The 19,725-nt window shown below is 41.5% G+C and overlaps 2 protein-coding genes across 2 annotated transcripts in view; one reads left to right on the top strand and one right to left on the bottom strand.

Moving 5' to 3' along the window:
• LOC5521529 overlaps positions 1 to 10,859 on the bottom strand; it is a 27,123-nt gene extending 16,264 nt beyond the window's left edge. The window contains exons 1-12 of the mRNA XM_032366617.2: positions 10,615 to 10,859; positions 9,950 to 10,022; positions 9,228 to 9,339; positions 5,287 to 5,358; positions 4,895 to 4,966; positions 4,494 to 4,565; positions 4,099 to 4,170; positions 3,373 to 3,444; positions 2,431 to 2,502; positions 1,841 to 1,912; positions 959 to 1,030; positions 287 to 367 (exon numbers count right to left, since the gene is read on the bottom strand). Coding sequence (XP_032222508.1) covers positions 287 to 367; positions 959 to 1,030; positions 1,841 to 1,912; positions 2,431 to 2,502; positions 3,373 to 3,444; positions 4,099 to 4,170; positions 4,494 to 4,565; positions 4,895 to 4,966; positions 5,287 to 5,358; positions 9,228 to 9,339; positions 9,950 to 10,004 — 824 coding nt within the window. The 5' untranslated portion in view covers positions 10,005 to 10,022; positions 10,615 to 10,859. The remainder of the gene's footprint in view (positions 1 to 286; positions 368 to 958; positions 1,031 to 1,840; positions 1,913 to 2,430; positions 2,503 to 3,372; positions 3,445 to 4,098; positions 4,171 to 4,493; positions 4,566 to 4,894; positions 4,967 to 5,286; positions 5,359 to 9,227; positions 9,340 to 9,949; positions 10,023 to 10,614) is intronic.
• On the top strand, positions 6,839 to 19,725 carry LOC5521417 (arginine kinase). The gene is made up of 11 exons (XM_032366623.2): positions 6,839 to 6,921; positions 7,033 to 7,078; positions 12,488 to 12,532; positions 13,405 to 13,598; positions 13,769 to 14,013; positions 15,389 to 15,554; positions 16,242 to 16,701; positions 17,197 to 17,381; positions 17,807 to 18,051; positions 18,577 to 18,694; positions 19,077 to 19,725. Exons 3-11 carry the CDS (start codon positions 12,507 to 12,509, stop codon positions 19,580 to 19,582), a joined length of 2,145 nt encoding a protein of 714 aa, XP_032222514.1. The 5' UTR covers positions 6,839 to 6,921; positions 7,033 to 7,078; positions 12,488 to 12,506; the 3' UTR covers positions 19,583 to 19,725.

Genomic DNA, 19,725 nt, shown 5'->3' with positions numbered 1-19,725 from the left:
CATAGCAAAAACACCGGGTAAACTCTCTGCAAATAGGCTATATCAGGGGACGAAAAGAACCGCTGAGGAGGCTGGACCGTTGAACCATCTATTGCAACGGCGCTACAATTTCCTTATAAGAAAAAAGGAAAGAAAACGCGCGATCCAAAATTTCAGACTTTGGCTTATTTTAAATATTGAAAAAAGCCTCAAGATCATTAGTGAAACAGATGAATGATAAATGGAAATGGTTCATCTTCTAACCTAGAAAAAAAATAAAGGAAAAAGATCAAAAGATTGTTCTTACATGAGACGCAGGTTAGGCAAGTTGGCTACATTAAACGTGTCGTCCTCGACGGTTTTCAGGGCGACGTTATTTGTCAGAGATCTATGGATGGTAATAAATGCATCATTTGATATCTAAATAAAAATAAAGGCACACTGTAAAGTTGTTTTCCTGCTTTTCACGCTGATGGTTATTTACACGGCACCATAATTTTTTTGGCTAGCAAAAAACTAACCGCGGAAATAAAATAAAGGCATGTGAAAATAGTCAAAAATGGCTACCCGCACAATATTTTAAACGTGTATACCGCGTTTACATCAGTCCCGTAGCCAGGGGTGGTTCCTCGACTAGAAGGTCCGCTCTTATGAAGAAAAATTTAGTACCACAGCGAACTAGGGCAAGCTTTTTAATAGAAAAGGTCCGCTAAATGGGTAAACGAAACGAACCCCCCCCCCCCCCCCCCAGCTCAAAATCCTGGCTACGGGCCTGTACATTGACATAATTATGTTCTGTTCGGGTCCTTTAACCTTATATCCATTCTGTAAACGTCCCTTTTAAAAGTAGAATGCTGTATAAATTTGCTATAGAGTTCTTTGGCTAGAGAAGAAAGTCACTAGTAGACGCTAGCTGTCGAAATAAACTCTCTTCGTTGCCAAATGTTAGCAGCAGCTGTTAGGTAAGATATTTACTTACAGAATCTCGAGGGCTCGGGCTCCTTTGAATGTATTTGGCTTTATTGTAGTAAGATTGTTATCATCCATAAATCTGTAAAAGTAAAAGTGAACTAACGCAGATAGCACGTCGACTTTAACTTCTAATCAGCGATTATAAAAGAATACACTGGAATTTTTCATTAGCGAACACCCATTCTATGGAGGTTTCGCTTAATATGGGTTTCATTAAATTGTGTTTGGAGTTTTAAAGTATATATTAACCGTATTGATTTAGATTAAGCGCCCGGGGCGCTTATTTAATTATTCCTATTGGAGAGGGTATGCTTATTGGGGATGTGGCGCTTATTTCAATTCGGCGGAGAAAACCAGCTTTTGAATCGATTGGGAACAAAACTTTAACTGCGAGAAGGGGATTTCATTGTTTAGCAATCGATGACAATATCATGGTAATGTGTCAGTGCCAGTTAAAAGAAATGTTTACATCATTCAAGTGGTTCTTTTGTTGGGGTATTTTAGGGGGAGGGCATGCGGCGGTTATTCCAAAATTCACTGGAAGAGGGCGCTTATTGGTGAAGGAGCGCATATTTAAAGAGGGCGCTAATTCAAATCATTACGGTATACACCTATTTCAATAAAGTTTGACTATAAGAAAATTGCAAAAGGAACAAAGTTTGGCCAATAATATTATATAATAATCAAAAATGCGTTCATTCATTACAAGGGCCTCGCTACAAACTTGATTCAGCCTCACTGAATGTTATTAACAGATACAAGACTTGTTTTCCCTAACCAGTGGTTTTTGGCATTCATCATATTCCATTTTCTTATAGTCAAACTTAATTGAAATAGGTGTATATACAGAGTGTGTTCCAAGGTCAATTGTACTAAGGTTATACTTTACATGTATCGCAGATGAGACGTGTTTCCAAAGGTATCGTCAGGGATGGTGATGAGTTCGTTGAACTGCATAAATCTGCAGAATGTATGTTATGAATACATTGGGAGTAAGCCTTATAGAAATTAAGTAATAGTGGTGGATCGGGGGAAGGGGGGGTGGAGCTGATCCAGGAGGGGCCGATTACCCTATTTCCAACGGACTGAAACTTTAGAACAAAGTTATAGAGGCTCAAATTCACCAGTTTACCACCCGGCATATGTTTATTCTGGATTTAGCCCCCCCTTCCCCTAGAAACCCTGGACCTGCCCCTGCAGCTATGATACACATAAGGGTAGGGCACTTGCTCCTTTTGCTCACGAATCTGCAGATGTGTTGTTTATATACAGCATAAACGTAATGATCCATCTAAGGGTAGATGCTGTTAGTATTGATTTAAACGTTGTTATAATACGCCTCCATCGCTACTAAAATGATAAATGGGATATGTATGGGAAAACTTGCCCATTAATCTAAAAGAAGATCTTATTAGCTAAGTCTTTGGCTCAGATACAGCTCTGATACGCCAAAATTGACGGTTACCATACTAGACTCACAGGTATTCCAGATGCAGTGAATTACGAAAGAGGTGCTGGTGCAGCTTTGTAATATTGTTCCTGTTGATTGAGCTGCAAAAGGTAGAGGTGAATATCAGCAATTAGCACACCACTTTGGATCGGATACTACCTGTGTACAATACACAGGTCGATTATGCCATGTGGCAATACCTAGGAATGTCAGTCAAGAAGAGAGGGGGAATTAACCAAGTTGGGATTGTGGTTAATGAGAGCGGGCATTATAGGTGTCGTGTGGTCAAGTGAGGTGGGGGGGGGGGGGGGTAGGGGATTATTTAAATTTAATGTAAGGTGTCTGGCCCGGGGGGACTCTCCAGAAAAGTAGACGGGGGTGCTCGACCTATTTTCCAGGGTATAAAATTCTTACCAACTGCTATCTCTTAGGGGGTGTTTTATGATTTTTTTTTCGATTCTGCTATCTTTTAGGGTGTAAAAATTCCTTCGACCACACCCAATGTGCCATATTTCTTAGGGGTAAGAATTGTTGTTGACCACGCCCTTAAGACAGTCCCTTAGGGTTATAAAATTGATTTTGCTGTCGAGCCACACCGTCTGTTTTTCTCGGAGTGCCCCCCCCCGGGGGTGTGTGGTTAAGTGGGGAGGTGGAATCATGCAAGGTGGCGGATGTGGTCTAGGGAAAAGGGGGTATCCTTTAAGGATGGTGTGCGGTCAAGCGGAGAGGGGGGTAGTCAAGTTGGGTGTGTGGTGAAAGGGAGGGGGGCGGATTAAGTGAAAGTTAGGGTGTGATTAAGTGGGAGAAGGGTAAGCTAATTTGACGTAGGGCTTGCCTTCTTATGCTAGGTACATGTGAATTATTAAGAGTTACCATCTTATTGTAGTCTAGGACGGTTCAAATAGTCGTTTTCACTTGTACACAATGGAAGACTTAATGATTATGCTAACTGATGTGAATTTTTCTCTTACAGAATTTTCAAATTTGGTGTTCCCCAGAAGAGCGACGCGGGAAGATCGAGAATCTCATTCATAAACAGGAACCTGAAAAGACCAGAGGGCCACAACTGTCACATTTCATTGGCTTAATCTTGTGCTAATGCGAAACATAATGCGTCCCCCTTATACCGAGATAAAGATTTCTTAGAACTTCGTTAGAGCAAAGTTGGTACATGTGTTGAAGCATAAAGGACTTTGACATCAAGTCTCACCGTCACAGCTTTTATTAAAGCTTTCTTATAGTAAATACAAATCATTGTGAACTGTAAGCTTTAACGTAAAGTGGATGCGTTAGGGCTGATTTAGACAGCATGTCCCACGGCATGTCTTATCCCTAAATTGCACACTACGTCTTTCGTAGCTGAACGTCGTTCGTAGCGGATTTGATTTGTATTTGATTTACACTCTACGACTCGAGTTGCTGGCAAGTCTCATACGAATGAAATCGCATTGTCTAAATCAGCATTAAGACATAGATGTTCTGACTCCAACGGTTCGAAGCATCAGCCGTTTCCAATCCTAAAGCTGTTTGGGAGTGGAAAAGATGCCATAATCGCTGTCAACCCCTGACGGACTGGTTTGTCATTCACCCACCACTATCGCCACAACCCCCCACCCCCCAAAGGTTTGGGAAGCTTTATCAAATACCGCCACTAGCCAATAACCCACCCACCCCCTCCCCCAGCGTATGTCACCTACAGATGTGTTAGCCTGTGCATGCCAAGTAAACTTCCGCTCTCGATCCTCGTGATTCGATTCTCACTAAGGTACCTGCAAAATATCATAGTATACGTGGTTACCTAATTTTAACGGGGGGTCGGGGTGAGGGATGTCTTTGGTTAGAAAAGAGATGAATCGATACGGTATGATCACAGAAATTTGTTCCGTGGTGTGTGTTTAGCGCCAAGTTTATTATATTTCTGTAAATTGAATCTATGAAGAATTTCTTACATATATGTAATACTATACTATCGCATGATGCCTACTAACACCTGCGCGTCGAGAGCAAACGATTTTTTTCCTTTTTCTTGAGTACCAAATAAAGCATTTTCTTACAGCTAAAAAAACATACGCATGTGAACGTTTTCTCTTACAACGTGGTCAGGTTTCTCAGTCCGGTGAACATTCCCTCGCTGATGAAGGTCAACTGGTTCCCAGACAAATCTCTTGAAACAAAACAAAAAATGAATGTTCAATTTTTAAAAAAAATAAAGATTAGTCTCTGAAGTTGTTATCGGATCTCAGTGGTGGGTAAAGGAAGTGACAGAACAAGAAACCAGACCAAATGAATATCCATCCCTGTGCACTTGTGGCTCATTGTTGCTTTCCCCACTTCACTCCACAGGGCTGTAGCAGGCCTCAAAATTATTGGGGGGTGTGGAGGGGGGGTGCGCACAATACAGAAACATTAACAGATTAAAGAAAATACCCCCTGCTACGGGCCCTGCTCCCAGTATGTTGTCATAGCAGCAATCTAACATCGGACGACACTCACAGTAATTCCAGCTTAGCCATGTCTGTGAAAGTTCCACTTGCGATGTAATCAATCTGATTCATTCCCAAGTTACTGAAAACCAATCAATTATTCAAATGGTTAGTCTACTTAGAAGCGACACTAAAAGCGTCTACTAAGCTGACTGTAAAATGGTTTGACTAGAAAAAACAACAAACAAGCTGTTAGAAAAACTAGGTGGTCTTCGCAAGAGTGGTGGAATCAGGGAAATAAATCAACTCTAGTTTGAAGTAGTATGTTTACGCGTTTCGTGCGTAGCCCTTCGTCGCCCTAACGGACTGGGAAGAAGGCACAAGCATTACGTCACAGGATTCCTAATGTTGAAAAACAAAATGGACTTGATGCCATGCTGAAAGGGGGGTGGGTAAGCTTACAGTTCTAAGAGCTGTCTCAGGTTTCGTAGATATCCTCTTGTCACGGTAATAAGAAGATTTCCCAGGAGATCCCTAAAAAATGAAAGTAAATCTGTTGCATTTTCATAGCGCAAACGCCTATAATTGTAATATACCCTCTTTGGTTCTCATGCAACTGATAGCAACAAGAAATATGAGCGCACCTGATTGTTAGATCGTAACCCGAAAATGAAGCCCTTGAAAGATACCCTTTATTTTAGACCTACAACAAGCATCATCCCTCTATCTACAGCCCCAAAATAGCACAAAATAAGGGCGGTATCCCGAGGTTATAAACAGTTTTTTTTACGATTTATGGAAATGTTTTTACACATTACAAATATATATATATTTTTTGAACTTGAAACGATAATAATACTATTCTTTTAGCTGCTCGATACTAGATGTCCGGTTATGATGATTAAGAACAGGCCCGTACCCAGGATTTTTATCGTGGGGGTGCGACATTTGAAAAGGTAGACAAAATTTTTCGAGGGGGGAGGGGTGGAGAGGTGGAATTTTCCGATAAAAATCTGACCACCCCGGAATGAATAAAAGAAACGGATTTTTTAATGCCATTACGGGTTTATTTTCGGCTTTTTCTACAAAAAAGTTTGACATAAAGATTTATGTTATACCAGACTGAGTGATCTAGAATGCTTTTTTTTATCTAAGTCGCTAACACTTCATCATTTTGTCTACGAATAGCACATCTATTGCGGACTGGAAGTGGATTTTCTGCAGTTGTTGGGGGCTGGGAACGCACCTCTTTCACCCCCCCCACCCCCCCACCCCCCTGGGTATGGACCTAAAAAAGGATGTTAAGAGTACTGATTCTGTTATTCAGGCAAAAGTGCGCTCTATCCCAGAACCAGCATTTATTTTTATCAACATTTCTTAAAAAAGTCCTCTAAACTATTTTTCTCGCTTTCACTATTGGATTAGCTGGATTAAAGAGGTTTACTTCAATTCCTTTTTGTATAAATTTCTTTCAAACAGGAAAACCCTGGTTCTAAAAGCAGGAAGGGTTTTTGGATTGGAAGCTTTTAGTACTTTGATTTGCTCGAGTATCAATTCCTTACTACCGCAAACTCTACGCTATACGGACAGTCTAGAAAGCGGACAGATATATTTCCATACAAACTCTGTATCTGTAAACTCTCGTAAACGGACAGCTCTATATAAGTATTTACCAACACCTTTTCAGATTGTTGTCTTCACTCCTCACCAAAATGTTATATTTGCTACGAGAGGATAGTCTATATACAGGGCATACGACAGAACGTGATTTTTTAGGCCCAGTAAGATCTATCGGTGATAACGGGTCATGAATACTTATGGTTAGCTAGTCCTGAGGGCGGTTTCTCCAAACAGCTTGGTAATAAAAAGCCATTTCTAACCCCAAACACACGTCGTCTTTGCGACCTGCTGTATAAGCGAATTGCTAGCGCTAGGCGAGTACTGAACGCTTTATACGCCTCAACATCTCTCTCCCTGGGAGCAGGGCTTACGGCACTCCTTATATGGAGAAAGCTATTGAGTTACATCATTATCACTTGATGAGTTTAACCGGGTCCCTCACTCGAGACAAGCCTCCCGCTAGTGATCTTTTCCGAGGTAACGCTTATTCTGTTTTCTGGAAAACCACTCCTACTGAACGACCCGCACTTCAAACACACGCCTGAGTCTCGCTGCTCACTCCCACGCTGATTTGCTCTCTTATTCTAGGTTAACCAAGCCTGCTAATTCGGTATTGCTTTAGATCGCCCTTTCGGTAAGTTAAAGCTTGTGTTTCGCTATCTGGATGTTGTTATCATAAATATTATTCTTTTTTAAAAGAAATCAACACTTTTTGCCATAGGTTTACTTAACGGTGACGATGGGAATGTATTTTTCTTAATCCAATTATTGTATAAAGTATTTTCTTCTGCAAATTTGAATTTAAAAATAGTACTCGCGGATATATACTTGTTAGTGGGCTAGGTCGCGGCCTGGCTTAGAGTAGAATTATCTGAACACTAATATTTCATCGGCAGCTTTTAATGGGTTTTAATAGACCGAAAATCAGTCGACAGCAAATGCTCACCCAGTTGAAAAGACAGCTTGGCTTTATGCGCGGCCTGTAAACAGGGGATCGCTAATAACACATTCTAAATATAAATATATATATAATTATAATATCATTGTCTTCCTGTAAGGTCAAATTTTGATAGAACTTCGAAATTGCTTTCCACAAGTCTGCTTTTTGTACTTGGAATAATTTTACAGCTGGGTATGTCTAAAGTGGAGGGTAATTATTTGCCGCAAGTGTCGATGAGATTTTCATTGATATTCCAGCGTTATTTTTTAATAAAATTCATAACAGTGTTCATATTAGTTCATGTTATTGTTTGCTACGGACCTTGTTAGAATCATATCCTCGGTCGGATTATTCGTTATATTTTATTCTTGTATTATATTATGTCATAAAAACATAAAAAAGCTTTATTATTCTAAAAGAAAGGACGCTAAGACATAACCTTTTACTAACTAAAAGTGTTTAAAATATTCTCAGTAATTCTTTTCCCTTGCCTACTTGGTACATGAGGTGCGTTAAATAATAATAATAAACAAAAAAAAAGAAAGGAAAAATGCCCCATCCACCGACCACCTTGACACTTAAATAGAAAAATGAATAAAACATAAAATTTCTTCTTGGACTTCTGTATAATTGAAATTAGGTTGAAGGCTATCAATCTTGTGTTATGCGGGATGAGCCATTTTAACTGATAAAGATGCTATCAAGAAGCCTAAAAATTGAGAGCCGAAAAAATGAGGTGGCTTTGACGATAAGCAATAGAAAATGCATCTGTTTTTAGTTTTCACATTTTTTTTCCATTTAGCTGGCAATAGGATGTCCCCGTTGAATTGAAAGGAAATAGTAGCAGTTTATTTTACGGGAGCGTTTTGATTTCAGGGACGTACGTGTGTATTTAAAGTAGAGTTGATGTTGACGAGACCTTTACGAGGAGAAAGTCTTACGTCTATGGGGGGGGGGGGGGGGGTGAATAGGGGTATGTAAATCCGCCGATACGCAACATTTTTGGGGCAAATCCGTGGATCCGCAGATAATTTTAGATCCGCATGGTTTGACAGATAAACAATAGAAATTCATTTAAAATCCGAAATTCGACCGTCAAAGCAGTCAAAATCCGAAATCCGTGCCCAAATTGTCAACAGATCCGTGATCCGCCGTATTTCCAAAATCCGTCAATCCGCTTAAATAATCATCAAAATCCGTAATCCGTGAGCACTTCGGGGCTGAATCCGCCGATCCGCGAACCTATTTACCCCCCCCCCCCCCCCCCCCCGTCTATGTGCATTGTGTTTTGCCGTCGTGTTAAAGTTACGATATGCTATAAACTCTTATCTAGAAAAAGGTCTTCGTGCATGTGAGTGAAACGTGGCGACTGTGTGACGGCAACAATTCTAGCGAAAGAAGGGCTTTCGTAAACGAAGGCAACGATTCTATCGGCACTTGTGGACATAAGAAGTGTTACGCACACATGAATGGTGGGTGGTGTTACGATTACAATATAACGTTCGTTAAAGATTCACGATCAACCACTCTTTTGTTTTTATATACATGAAAACAGGACGGTTTATTTGCAAGGAAACTTCAAAATAACAAGCTACGAATGAAGTCCGATACGTTATTCACGGTATTTGATTGAAAATATCTTGGTTACCCGCTTGAATTAGCCGATGGAAATGGCGCCTTGTGTGACTCTATATTGAGCGAGAGAATAAAATGGCGGAGTTATTGGCCTTTTTTCTTTACAGCACCCCTCAACATGGCAAGCTAAAGGCCATTATTGCTTGGCTAACAATGTTGGCTGTTTTGGCGCTGTTTGCTCGAGCTGGTATTTACAGATGTTACTTACAGGTGTGTGGTGTGTGGCGAGACGCCGGGGGGAGCAAGCCAAAGATCTTGTCTGCGGCACACTGTTTTGTTCGCCATGTAAGAACTATCGCAATGACAAAAGCCAGGGCAGGCTGCAAAGAATAATCAACATAAGGCTGTTAAGTACGACGTGATTATAACTTGAATATTTCATCACAAGAGCAGGGCCGTAGCAAGGGGTGGGGCAGTGGGGGCTATACACCCTCCCGCCCCCAATTTTTTTTTTCCAAAAACTATAAGGAAATGACCAGTAGGGCGTGGCTTTGCCCTTAATGTTGTATCGTGCCCCCCCAGAAGGGAGATATATCAGGAACAATATTGGCATTAAAGCCTGAAATTGCATCGAAGCAAGACAAAAAAAAAACAAGAAAATTAATCTATTTTATTAATTTTTAAAAAGAATATGTTTTTTTTAATAAGAACATTAGGCCTAAATTTTTATTTTTTTCATTCAATGTTAAACCTGCTTAGAACATATCCATCGGTTAACAAAATGTATTCAAAAGCTGTACAATAATGCCCACTTTTTTGTGGCAGCCCAAGTGGAATCTACAGACCCTAAGCAACAGCCTTATGTCCCCTTATTTGGTTTTTTGAAAACAAGTTTGAAACTGCTTAGAAATTGTAAACGGCCAAATTTAAAACCCAGACGGTCTTTTTATGAAAAATATTTCTTTTTAATATTATTTTTTAAACCTTTACCTGCAACGACTGCTATTTGCGAGATAAGGAGAAGAAATGTCAGCACGCCTGGCATATTGACTTCACAGGTTGCCTAGGAGACAGAAAAGACAAATACACCTTAAATAAGGGTGTAAAATGGCCAAACCCCGTTTCACGAAAATACCCTTTACCACCCTAAGAAAAGAAAATTCTTCTATTTTATTTGTTTCACTTTTTCGGTAAGCCAAGATGCGATTTACGGTCTGAGGTCCCTTCGTGTTCCGCTCAAATTGTAGGAGATTAACAATGCTAAAATAAATACAAAAGGTACAGAAAGTCTTAGCTATAAAGAACAAATATCTTATGAGCTTTACACACCCTGCTGGGATGTCTTTCCCCTTGCGGATAAAAGGGAATACATAAGTTTCTCGTTTTCCATCTGCAATGATCATATGAAAACCAGTTTCCAATCTTTATGCACTCTAATCATGAATTGATGCAAAGTTTAGACGTTGCAGTAGATAGATGTTTTTTTCTAAAACCAGAAATGCTGACTCCTGTCTAGATAAAGGATCAGTTCCGATCATTCCTTATTGCCATTGTTACCAGGAGAGTAAGGTATCAACAATTTGTTTTATAGAAGAGGTAGATTACTCGATAGATCGGCAAATACAAAACAAACAAAATAAAGTCAACTCACTCACAGTTTCAACCCAATGGAGTTTGCAAGATCTCTCTATCTTCCAGTTTCTGTATTGTTGACCAGACTTCGAGTTTGTCAGTGCTCAGTTGCTTTGAAAACCTAACTGCTATGTTCGTAAGGTATCGAGACTTCATTAAAACTTCATCAGTATGCTCGCATTCCTATTGGCCAATATATACCAATTATAAACTGCAATAAGAGCATATGGCGAAATAATAACAATAATAGGTTAGATATCTAAATTTTGGCAAATTTTAGTGAGCCCGAAACACCAAAAAGTGAGAGGAAAACAATTACTTTTATGTTATTGTCGGTCTCACTAAGTTTGTATTGGTTGGGCACTTTAGATTATATCATATTTTCAAAATGCCTACTATTCGTTTGGTCCTTTCGTGCACAGTTGTGCTTAAAGGAGACTTTTCCAATTTCCCCGCAGCAAAAGAACGAGATCACCTGCCAACCCTATTCAGATTAACGTATTTTTGCCGCTTGTTTAAAGCGCCGATACTCCTGGCAAATTGCTAATTGATTTTTTAGCTCCTAAGATACCGGGGTCGGACAAATATAAAAAAGCTCACAAAATATTGTTAATTTTAGGTGTTAAGACTACTTTTGAAAATAGTTTGTTTCATGTCTCCGCCCACTTTTAGAATTCATGCCGCATGCGACAATGTTTTTATTTGAGCCTTTCTTTAAGCCGCTAGGAACCTTTTGCATCCTTTTTATTTTCATTTCGCCAGCGAACAAATAACATCAAACAGGTGCAGCAAGATTACTCATGGGATGGAATAGATCTTTATTCCCTGAGCACGTTCGTTATTTCCAAAATTGTTAACACGCGTCATAAAGCCGGAGAGTGAACTCCTTTGAATAACTAGCAATTAAATAAAAGTTACTTTAAAGTATAATTTTAACATCTAGTTTTAGGATACCGAAAACAAAAGAAAAAATAAATCCGCCCACATCCCATCCCTCCATATTACGGATTTATAGTTCACTTACCTAAGATGTGATCTTACAAATATACGGCCCACTAACTCGAACCTGGATAACGCGCCTCTTTATTAATAACTCGAACTGAGCTAGATTCCCTGGATAACTCGAACTCAAGACGCGGATAACTCGAAATTAAACGCAGATAACTCGAACTCAAGACGCTGATAACTCGAGCTTACACGCGGATAACTTGAACTCAAGAACCGGATAACTCGAAATTAAACGCGGATAATTCGAACTCAAGAACCGGATAACTCGAACTTAGACGCGGATAACTCGAACGAAAGACTCGGATAACTCGAACTTAAGCTATAAATAAAACACAGATAACTCGAACTCAAGAACCGGATAACTCGAACTTAAACGCAGATAACTCGAACTCAAGACGCGGATAACTCAAACTTAAACGCAGATAACTCGAACTCAAGACGCGGATAACTCGAACTTAAACGCAGATAACTCGAACTCAAGACGCGGATAACTCGAACTTAAACGCAGATTACTAGAACTCAAGACGCGGATAACTCGAACTTAAACGCAGATAACTCAAACTCAAGACGCGGATAACTCGAATTTAAACGCAGATAACTCGAATTCAAAACGCAGATAACTCGAACTCAAAACGCAGATAACTCGTGCATGGATAAAGATATATACGATTTATATCAAAATATTTTAGGATTCAGGTAAGCGGGTTTTTTTTTATTTACCTTAAACTGTGCGATTTTTTATTCTTAGAATGACATATGTATGCTGGACTGGTCCTTAATCCACGTTTTCATGGGGGATAGAAATCATATGCAATGCCAAATCGCTTCTTGACACTACAGTACCTCGACATTTCATAGCTAATTTATGGAATATTTTATCACTTGCAGATCTTTCCGAAGAATTGTTATGGCCGACGCCGCTGAAGCCGAAAAGTAAGTGTAATTTACTTTAAATTATTCCATGGTTCCACGATTAGAGACAGTAATCTTACTTTCCCCTTAAAAACCTTTTACAATGATTGTGGTAATCGCATCTGACGCCATCGTAAAACCATAGTTACTCCGACATCCTCTAACTGGCCAGTATTATATCTCTCTCAGATATCTATACATCCCCTAACTGGCGTATATTATATCTCTATCAAATATCGATAAATCTCCTAACTGGCCAGTATTATATCTCTATCAAATATCGATACATCCCCTAACTGGCCAGTATTATATTTCTATTAAATATCGATAAATCTCCTAACTGGCCAGTATTATATCTCTATCAAATATCGATAAATCTCCTAACTGGCCAATATTATATCTCTATCAAATATCGATACATCCCCTAACTGGCCAGTATTATATCTCTATCAAATATCGATAAATCCCCTAACTGGCCCGTATTATATCTCTATCAAATATCGATAAATCTCCTAACTGGCCAGTATTATATCTCTCTCAGATATCGATAAATCTCCTAACTGGCCAGTATTATATCTCTATCAAATATCGATAAATCTCTTAACTGGCCAGTATTATATCTCTCTCAGATATCGATAAATCCCCTAACTGGCCAGTATTATATCTCTCTCAAATATCGATACATCCCCTAACTGGCCAATATTATATCTCTCTCAAATATCGATACATCTCCTAACTGGCCAGTATTATATCTCTCTCAGATATCGATACATCCCCTAACTGGCCAGTATTATATCTCTCTCAGATATCGATAAATCTCCTAACTGGCCAGTATTATATCTCTCTCAGATATCGATAAATCTCCTAACTGGCCAGTATTATATCTCTCTCAGATATCGATCCAAGAATGCTTACCCAGTACCGCTGAAGAGCGCCAAATGCAACCCTAAATGCCTTTTGAAGAAGTACCTCACAAACCAGGTGTTTGACCAACTCAAGACTAAGAAAACCAAGCGAGGGGTCAGCCTGTGGGATTGCATCAACTCGGGCGTGGTGAACTTGGACTCTGGCACGGGCGTCTACGCTGGTAGGGGATCATTTGTGATGTTATATATATGTAACGCAATGGTGATGATAATGATGATGGTGGTGGTGACGTTCAGGATGGTGGTTGTAGTGATGGCGGTGGAGGTGGTGGCGACGTTGATGATGACGATGGTGAGTATATTGATGCTGATGTCGCTGTTGTTATTGTAGGGGATGAAGAGTCCTACACGGTGTTTGCCCCGTTGTTCGATAAAGTCATCGAGGACTACCATTCGCCCTACAAGCTCAAGGATGGCCATACCTCGGACATGAATCCGGACAGGGTGAATGCTCCGGACCTTGATCCAGACAACCGCTTTATCCGATCAACGCGTATCCGCGTCGGGCGTAACTTGAAAGGGTATGGTCTTGCCCCAAGTCTTACCAAGAAGGAAAGGGTGGAGCTAGAGAAGAAGGCAAGTTTCACAGCTAAAAGCTCTCAGCTAAAAACTACCCTCTCGTAACTGTACAACTTCTTAGTAACGGACCCTCTCCATACGGAGCCTTCGTTAGCGGACAACGTCTTAAACACTTCTTAGTAAAAAGACAGCTCTACTAACGGACGTACCTACTTACCATTAAACTGTACAAGTCACCTTCTTCAATTCGAATGACACACGTACCCGGGTATGTCAAATAGCACAATATACCCTCTCGTAACTGTACAACTTCTTAGTAACGGACCCTCTCCATACGGAGCCTTCGTTAGCGGACAACGTCTTAGACACTTCTTAGTAAAAAGACAGCTCTACTAACGGACGTACCTACTTACCATTAAACTGTACAAGTCACCTTCTTCACTTCGAATGACACACGTACCCGGGTATGTCAAATAGCACAATATACCCTCTCGTAACTGTACAACTTCTTAGTAACGGACCCTTTACATACGGAGCCTTCGTAAGCGGACAACGTCTTAGACACTTCTTAGTAAAAAGACAGCTCTACTAACGGACGTACCTACTTACCATTAAACTGTACAAGTCACCTTCTTCACTTCGAATGACACACGTACCCGGGTATGTCAAATAGCACAATATACCCTCTCGTAACTGTACAACTTCTTAGTAACGGACCCTCTCCATACGGAGCCTTCGTAAGCGGACAACGTCTTAGACACTTCTTAGTAAAAAGACAGCTCTACTAACGGACGTACCTACTTACCATTAAACTGTACAAGTCACCTTCTTCACTTCGAATGACACACGTACCCGGGTATGTCAAATAGCACAATATACCCTCTCGTAACTGTACAACTTCTTAGTAACGGACCCTCTCCATACGGAGCCTTCGTAAGCGGACAACGTCTTAGACACTTCTTAGTAAAAAGACAGCTCTACTAACGGACGTACCTACTTACCATTAAACTGTACAAGTCACCTTCTTCACTTCGAATGACACACGTACCCGGGTATGTCAAATAGCACAATATACCCTCTCGTAACTGTACAACTTCTTAGTAACGGACCCTCTCCATACGGAGCCTTCGTAAGCGGACAACGTCTTAGACACTTCTTAGTAAAAAGACAGCTCTACTAACGGACGTACCTACTTACCATTAAACTGTACAAGTCACCTTCTTCACTTCGAATGACACACGTACCCGGGTATGTCAAATAGCACAATATGTCGCATAGTTTGATTACAATTTATAGGGCTGCTTACCTAACTCATTGGCTGATACTATCCACTCAATAACATAGTTTTATTGGGTCATAGGAGTGTACTACCTCGGCTATTTTTTCCACCAATACACTCTTATGTCCACTCAATAACACAGTTTGATTACAGGTTGTCGGAGTTCTTACCTCTCTGACAGGCGACCTCGCTGGCAAGTATTACCCGCTGACTGGTATGGACGAGGTGACCAGAGAGCAGCTGGTTAATGACCATTTCCTGTTCAAAAAGGGTGACCGCTTCCTGGACGCTGCCGGATGCAACAAGGAGTGGCCTGAAGGTGAGGCAGTTGAGAACGCTAATCACGCCGCCATTTTACTTTCCCATCCAGTACCGGCTTACGCGATGCAATTCCATCAACCAATTCAAGCGAGAAACAGAAATATTTGTTATCATCAAATATCGTCAATATATCGTCAGTTTCAGACAAGTATTGCTCATTTATTTTTTACAAAAAACCCAGTATATTATCAAATGTAAACAAAAATAAAGAGGTAGTTGATGGATCACGATACTCCCGTACCCAGGGGGTGAAGGGTTGCGTTACCCCCCCCCCCCCCCACAACAGCGGAAATTCCACTCCCGGTTTGCAATACACGAGATATTTGTAGACAAAACTATAAACCATAAGTGAATTAGATATAAAAGGCTTTTTGGTATGTCATCAATCTATAAGCTGATAAGTGAAACATTTTATTTTTGTAGCCAAATCCGATAATAATGTCCCGTGGAGATACTGCAATAGCGTAAAAAATGGATCCATTATTTCGGGGGGAGGGCAGATTTTTATCAGAGAACTCACCTCCTCCATCCCCCCCCCCCCGGAGAAATAAGGTCCACTTTTTCGGATTTCGCACCCCCTCCCCCCCTAACGATAATCCCGGGTACGGGCCTTCTTGAGAGGCAATCCCTTTCATGCTTTGTACCAAAGGTAGCTAAAGGTGTGAACCCCTTTTTAAAATCCCAGGTAGAGGAATTTTCCACAACAATGAAAAGACCTTCCTGGTCTGGGTGAACGAAGAAGATCAGCTTCGTATCATCAGCATGGAGATGGGCAGTGACATCGGCTCTGTCTTCAGCAGACTCTGCCGCGCTGTTAACGAGCTGGACAAGAAGCTTGGCTTCCAGCACACCAAGAGCCATGGTTACCTGACGTCCTGCCCAACTAACCTCGGCACAGGCATGCGTGCAAGCGTCCACGTGAAGATCCCTCACGCAAAGGACCACCCCGAGTTTGACAAGATCTGTGAGAAGTTTCACATCCAGGCGCGTGGAATCCACGGAGAGCACTCCGAGTCTACTGGAGAAGACGCTGGTGTTTATGACATAAGTAACAAGAGAAGGCTGGGCTTGTCTGAGGTGCAGTGCGTGCAGGACATGTACAATGGCGTCAAGAGTCTGCTGGAGATTGAAAGAGCCGCCATTGAGTAAGTTAAGCAGTATTCGCGGCAGTGTAAGGGCTTGCCGCACGTGCACGTTTCGATCTTAGCAGACAAATCAATAAAAGAAAGACATTATTACAAAATGATGAATAATGATATTGCCGACAACGTGTTGTCTTCATTGTTTTTTCCGTTGATGATGATAATGACGAATATGGTACCTTAAACGCAGATAACTCGAACTCAAGACGCGGATAACTCGAACTTAAACGCATCATGTAAAAAGTATCATGATATTGCGTCGTTTTTGATAATGTCATTGATACAGTTGTTGCTGAAAACAAAGAAATAAAACAAATGGAAAAGATGATAATAACAACTGACCACGACGACGGTTATGGTAATAATGACGACGATGATAATAATGATGCTGATGGTGATGCCAATAATGACACCGACGGTGATGACGATGACGATGATGATGATGACTGCTTTTACTTTGTTCAGCAATGCACCCTTACCCAGACTTTCTGTTCTCAGGAAACAGCGCTCCGTGTTCCCTGAAGCCCTGAACAAGGAGGAGTGCAAGTCCTTGCTGAAGAAGTACCTCACTGCTGAGATGTTCAACTCCCTCAAGGATAAGAAGACTGCTAAGGGAATCTCCCTTTACGACTGCATCAACTCTGGTGTGGTCAACCTGGACTCGTCATGTGGAGTATACGCAGGTAGAGTGTAGAGATACGTCTAAGCCACCGTTCTGGAGTGTACGCAAGAGAGTGTAGAGATACGTCTTAGGCACCGTTCTGGAGTGTACGCAGGTAGAGTGTAGAGATACGTCTTAGGCTCTGTAGTGCATGTTTTTCTGACTACGATGTCCCGGGTTTTTATTCCCGATTCGGGTGATATCCTCGCCTGTAATTCGAGGGTTTGTCTCCAAGTTCTCCGGTCTCCCTCTTTTTATTCGAATGGAGGCAGCATATTGACTTTCACTCAGCGTTGTATCTGAAATTATGGTTTAGCAAACGTCCCCGTCCATAGATTATAAACTGTTTCCACATCGGCTTTTTAGGACAACGACTGGAATGCATTAGACATATAGCGAACTCCATTAGCGTGCGCGTTGCCGACGTTTTCTATCATTTGTCCACAGGTGACGAGGAGAGCTATTCCCTCTTTTCCCCTCTCTTTGACAAAATTGTGGAGCACTACCATGCCCCTTACAAGCTTGCGGACAAGCACACCTCCGACATGAACCCGGAGAAGGTGACTGCACCGAACCTGGACCCGGATGGCGTCTTTATCAGGTCCACGCGAATCCGAGTAGCGCGCAACCTGAAGGGATACGCCCTCACCCCTGGACTCACACGGAAGGAGAGGAACGAGATCGAGAAGAAGGTATAGTTGGGCTTCCTGTGCCAGGTGATATTTGTGACGTCACCAGGGGCGTAGCCAGGGGGGTGGCCTAGGGGTATCACCCCCCCTTTTAGCAGCCAAAACAGTAAATATATGAGACATTATCTAAAATACAGGAGAAAATGCCTTGAAAGTCCCTTTTGGGCCGCCCCCCCTGTTAAAAATCCTGGCTACGCTGCTGGTCACATATCGATTCACAATTGATTCCAATTATTAACCAATATGGTGTGCTCGCTGACTGGAAATAGTTTTATTTTAGATCAGGATTGTCTCGCACGTACCACACATTCAATGACATAGTTTGGTTCTAGGTCACGGAAGTGTTGTGCTCGCTGACTGGAAATAGTTTTATTTTAGATCAGGATTGTCTCGCACGTACCACACATTCAATGACATAGTTTGGTTCTAGGTCACGGAAGTGTTGTGCTCGCTGACAGGAAAAAGTTTTATTTTAGGTCAGGATTGTCTCACACGTACCACACACTCAATGACATAGTTTGATTCCAGGTCACGGAGGTGTTGTGCTCTCTGACTGGCGACCTTGCTGGCAAGTATTACCCGCTGACTGGTATGGACGAGGCGACCAGGCAGAAGCTTGTCGACGATCACTTTCTTTTCAAGAAAGGTACTGCATACGTTTAAAGCATAAAGGAATGTATGACTTAGGTCTAGATTGGTGCACGTGCGCTTAGGAAACTTAATGTACTTGAAGCAGGCCTATCACGCCACCATTTTACGCTCCCGCTCAATCACGAGTCCGACAAAGCTTTTCCATCGGCTAATTCAAGCGAGTAACCAATATATTTTCCATCAAATATCGTCAATAAGGTATCAGACTTCATTCGTAGATTATTATTTTGAAGTGTCCTTGCGAATAGACCATTGTTTTTTCAATGATAAACAATAACAAAGGAGTGTTTTTTGGATATTCTTAAGCTTTTTTGCTGGCAGTTGCTAGATACGATGTAAATTTACAGTCATACCAATATGTGTTGACTTTTTCTCAGGTGATCGCTTCCTGGAAGCAGCTGGCGTCAACAAGCTCTGGCCAGAAGGGCGTGGCATATTCCACAATAACGATAAGACCTTCCTGGTCTGGATAAACGAGGAGGATCAGCTACGTATCATCAGCATGGAGAAGGGCAGTGACATCGGCTCTGTCTTCAGCAGACTCTGCCGCGCTGTTAACGAGCTGGACAAGAAGCTTGGCTTCCAGCACACAGACGCACACGGTTATCTCTCGGGCTGCCCCACCAACCTCGGTACAGGCATGCGCGCTAGTGTTCACGTCAAGATCCCCAAGGCAAGCGAGCATCCCGACTTCCAGAAGATCTGCGATGAGTTCCACATCCAGGCGCGTGGTATTCATGGAGAGCACTCGGTATCTACTGGAGAGGACGCAGGTGTGTTTGACATCAGTAACAAGAGAAGGCTGGGCTTGTCCGAGGTGCAGTGCGTGCAGGACATGTACAATGGCGTCAAGAAGCTCCTAGAGATCGAGAAGGCCGCCTAAGAAGTGTGTGTGTCCCTGACTGACTGCAAGGAGGAAGCTTTAGATGTCCTTGAACGTGTTTCGCGCTCAGTCAAAGGGATCTAAAGAAGCGTACAAATTCTTGTATTGTGATTTCTGTTCTTATGATTAAATAGATTTTAAAA

The sequence above is a fragment of the Nematostella vectensis genome, chromosome 6, assembly GCF_932526225.1.
Source record: "Nematostella vectensis chromosome 6, jaNemVect1.1, whole genome shotgun sequence".
Classification (NCBI taxonomy): Eukaryota; Metazoa; Cnidaria; class Anthozoa; order Actiniaria; family Edwardsiidae; genus Nematostella; species Nematostella vectensis.
The sequence above is the reverse complement of the archived record's forward strand: the minus strand, read 5'-3'. Positions and strand labels throughout refer to the sequence as shown.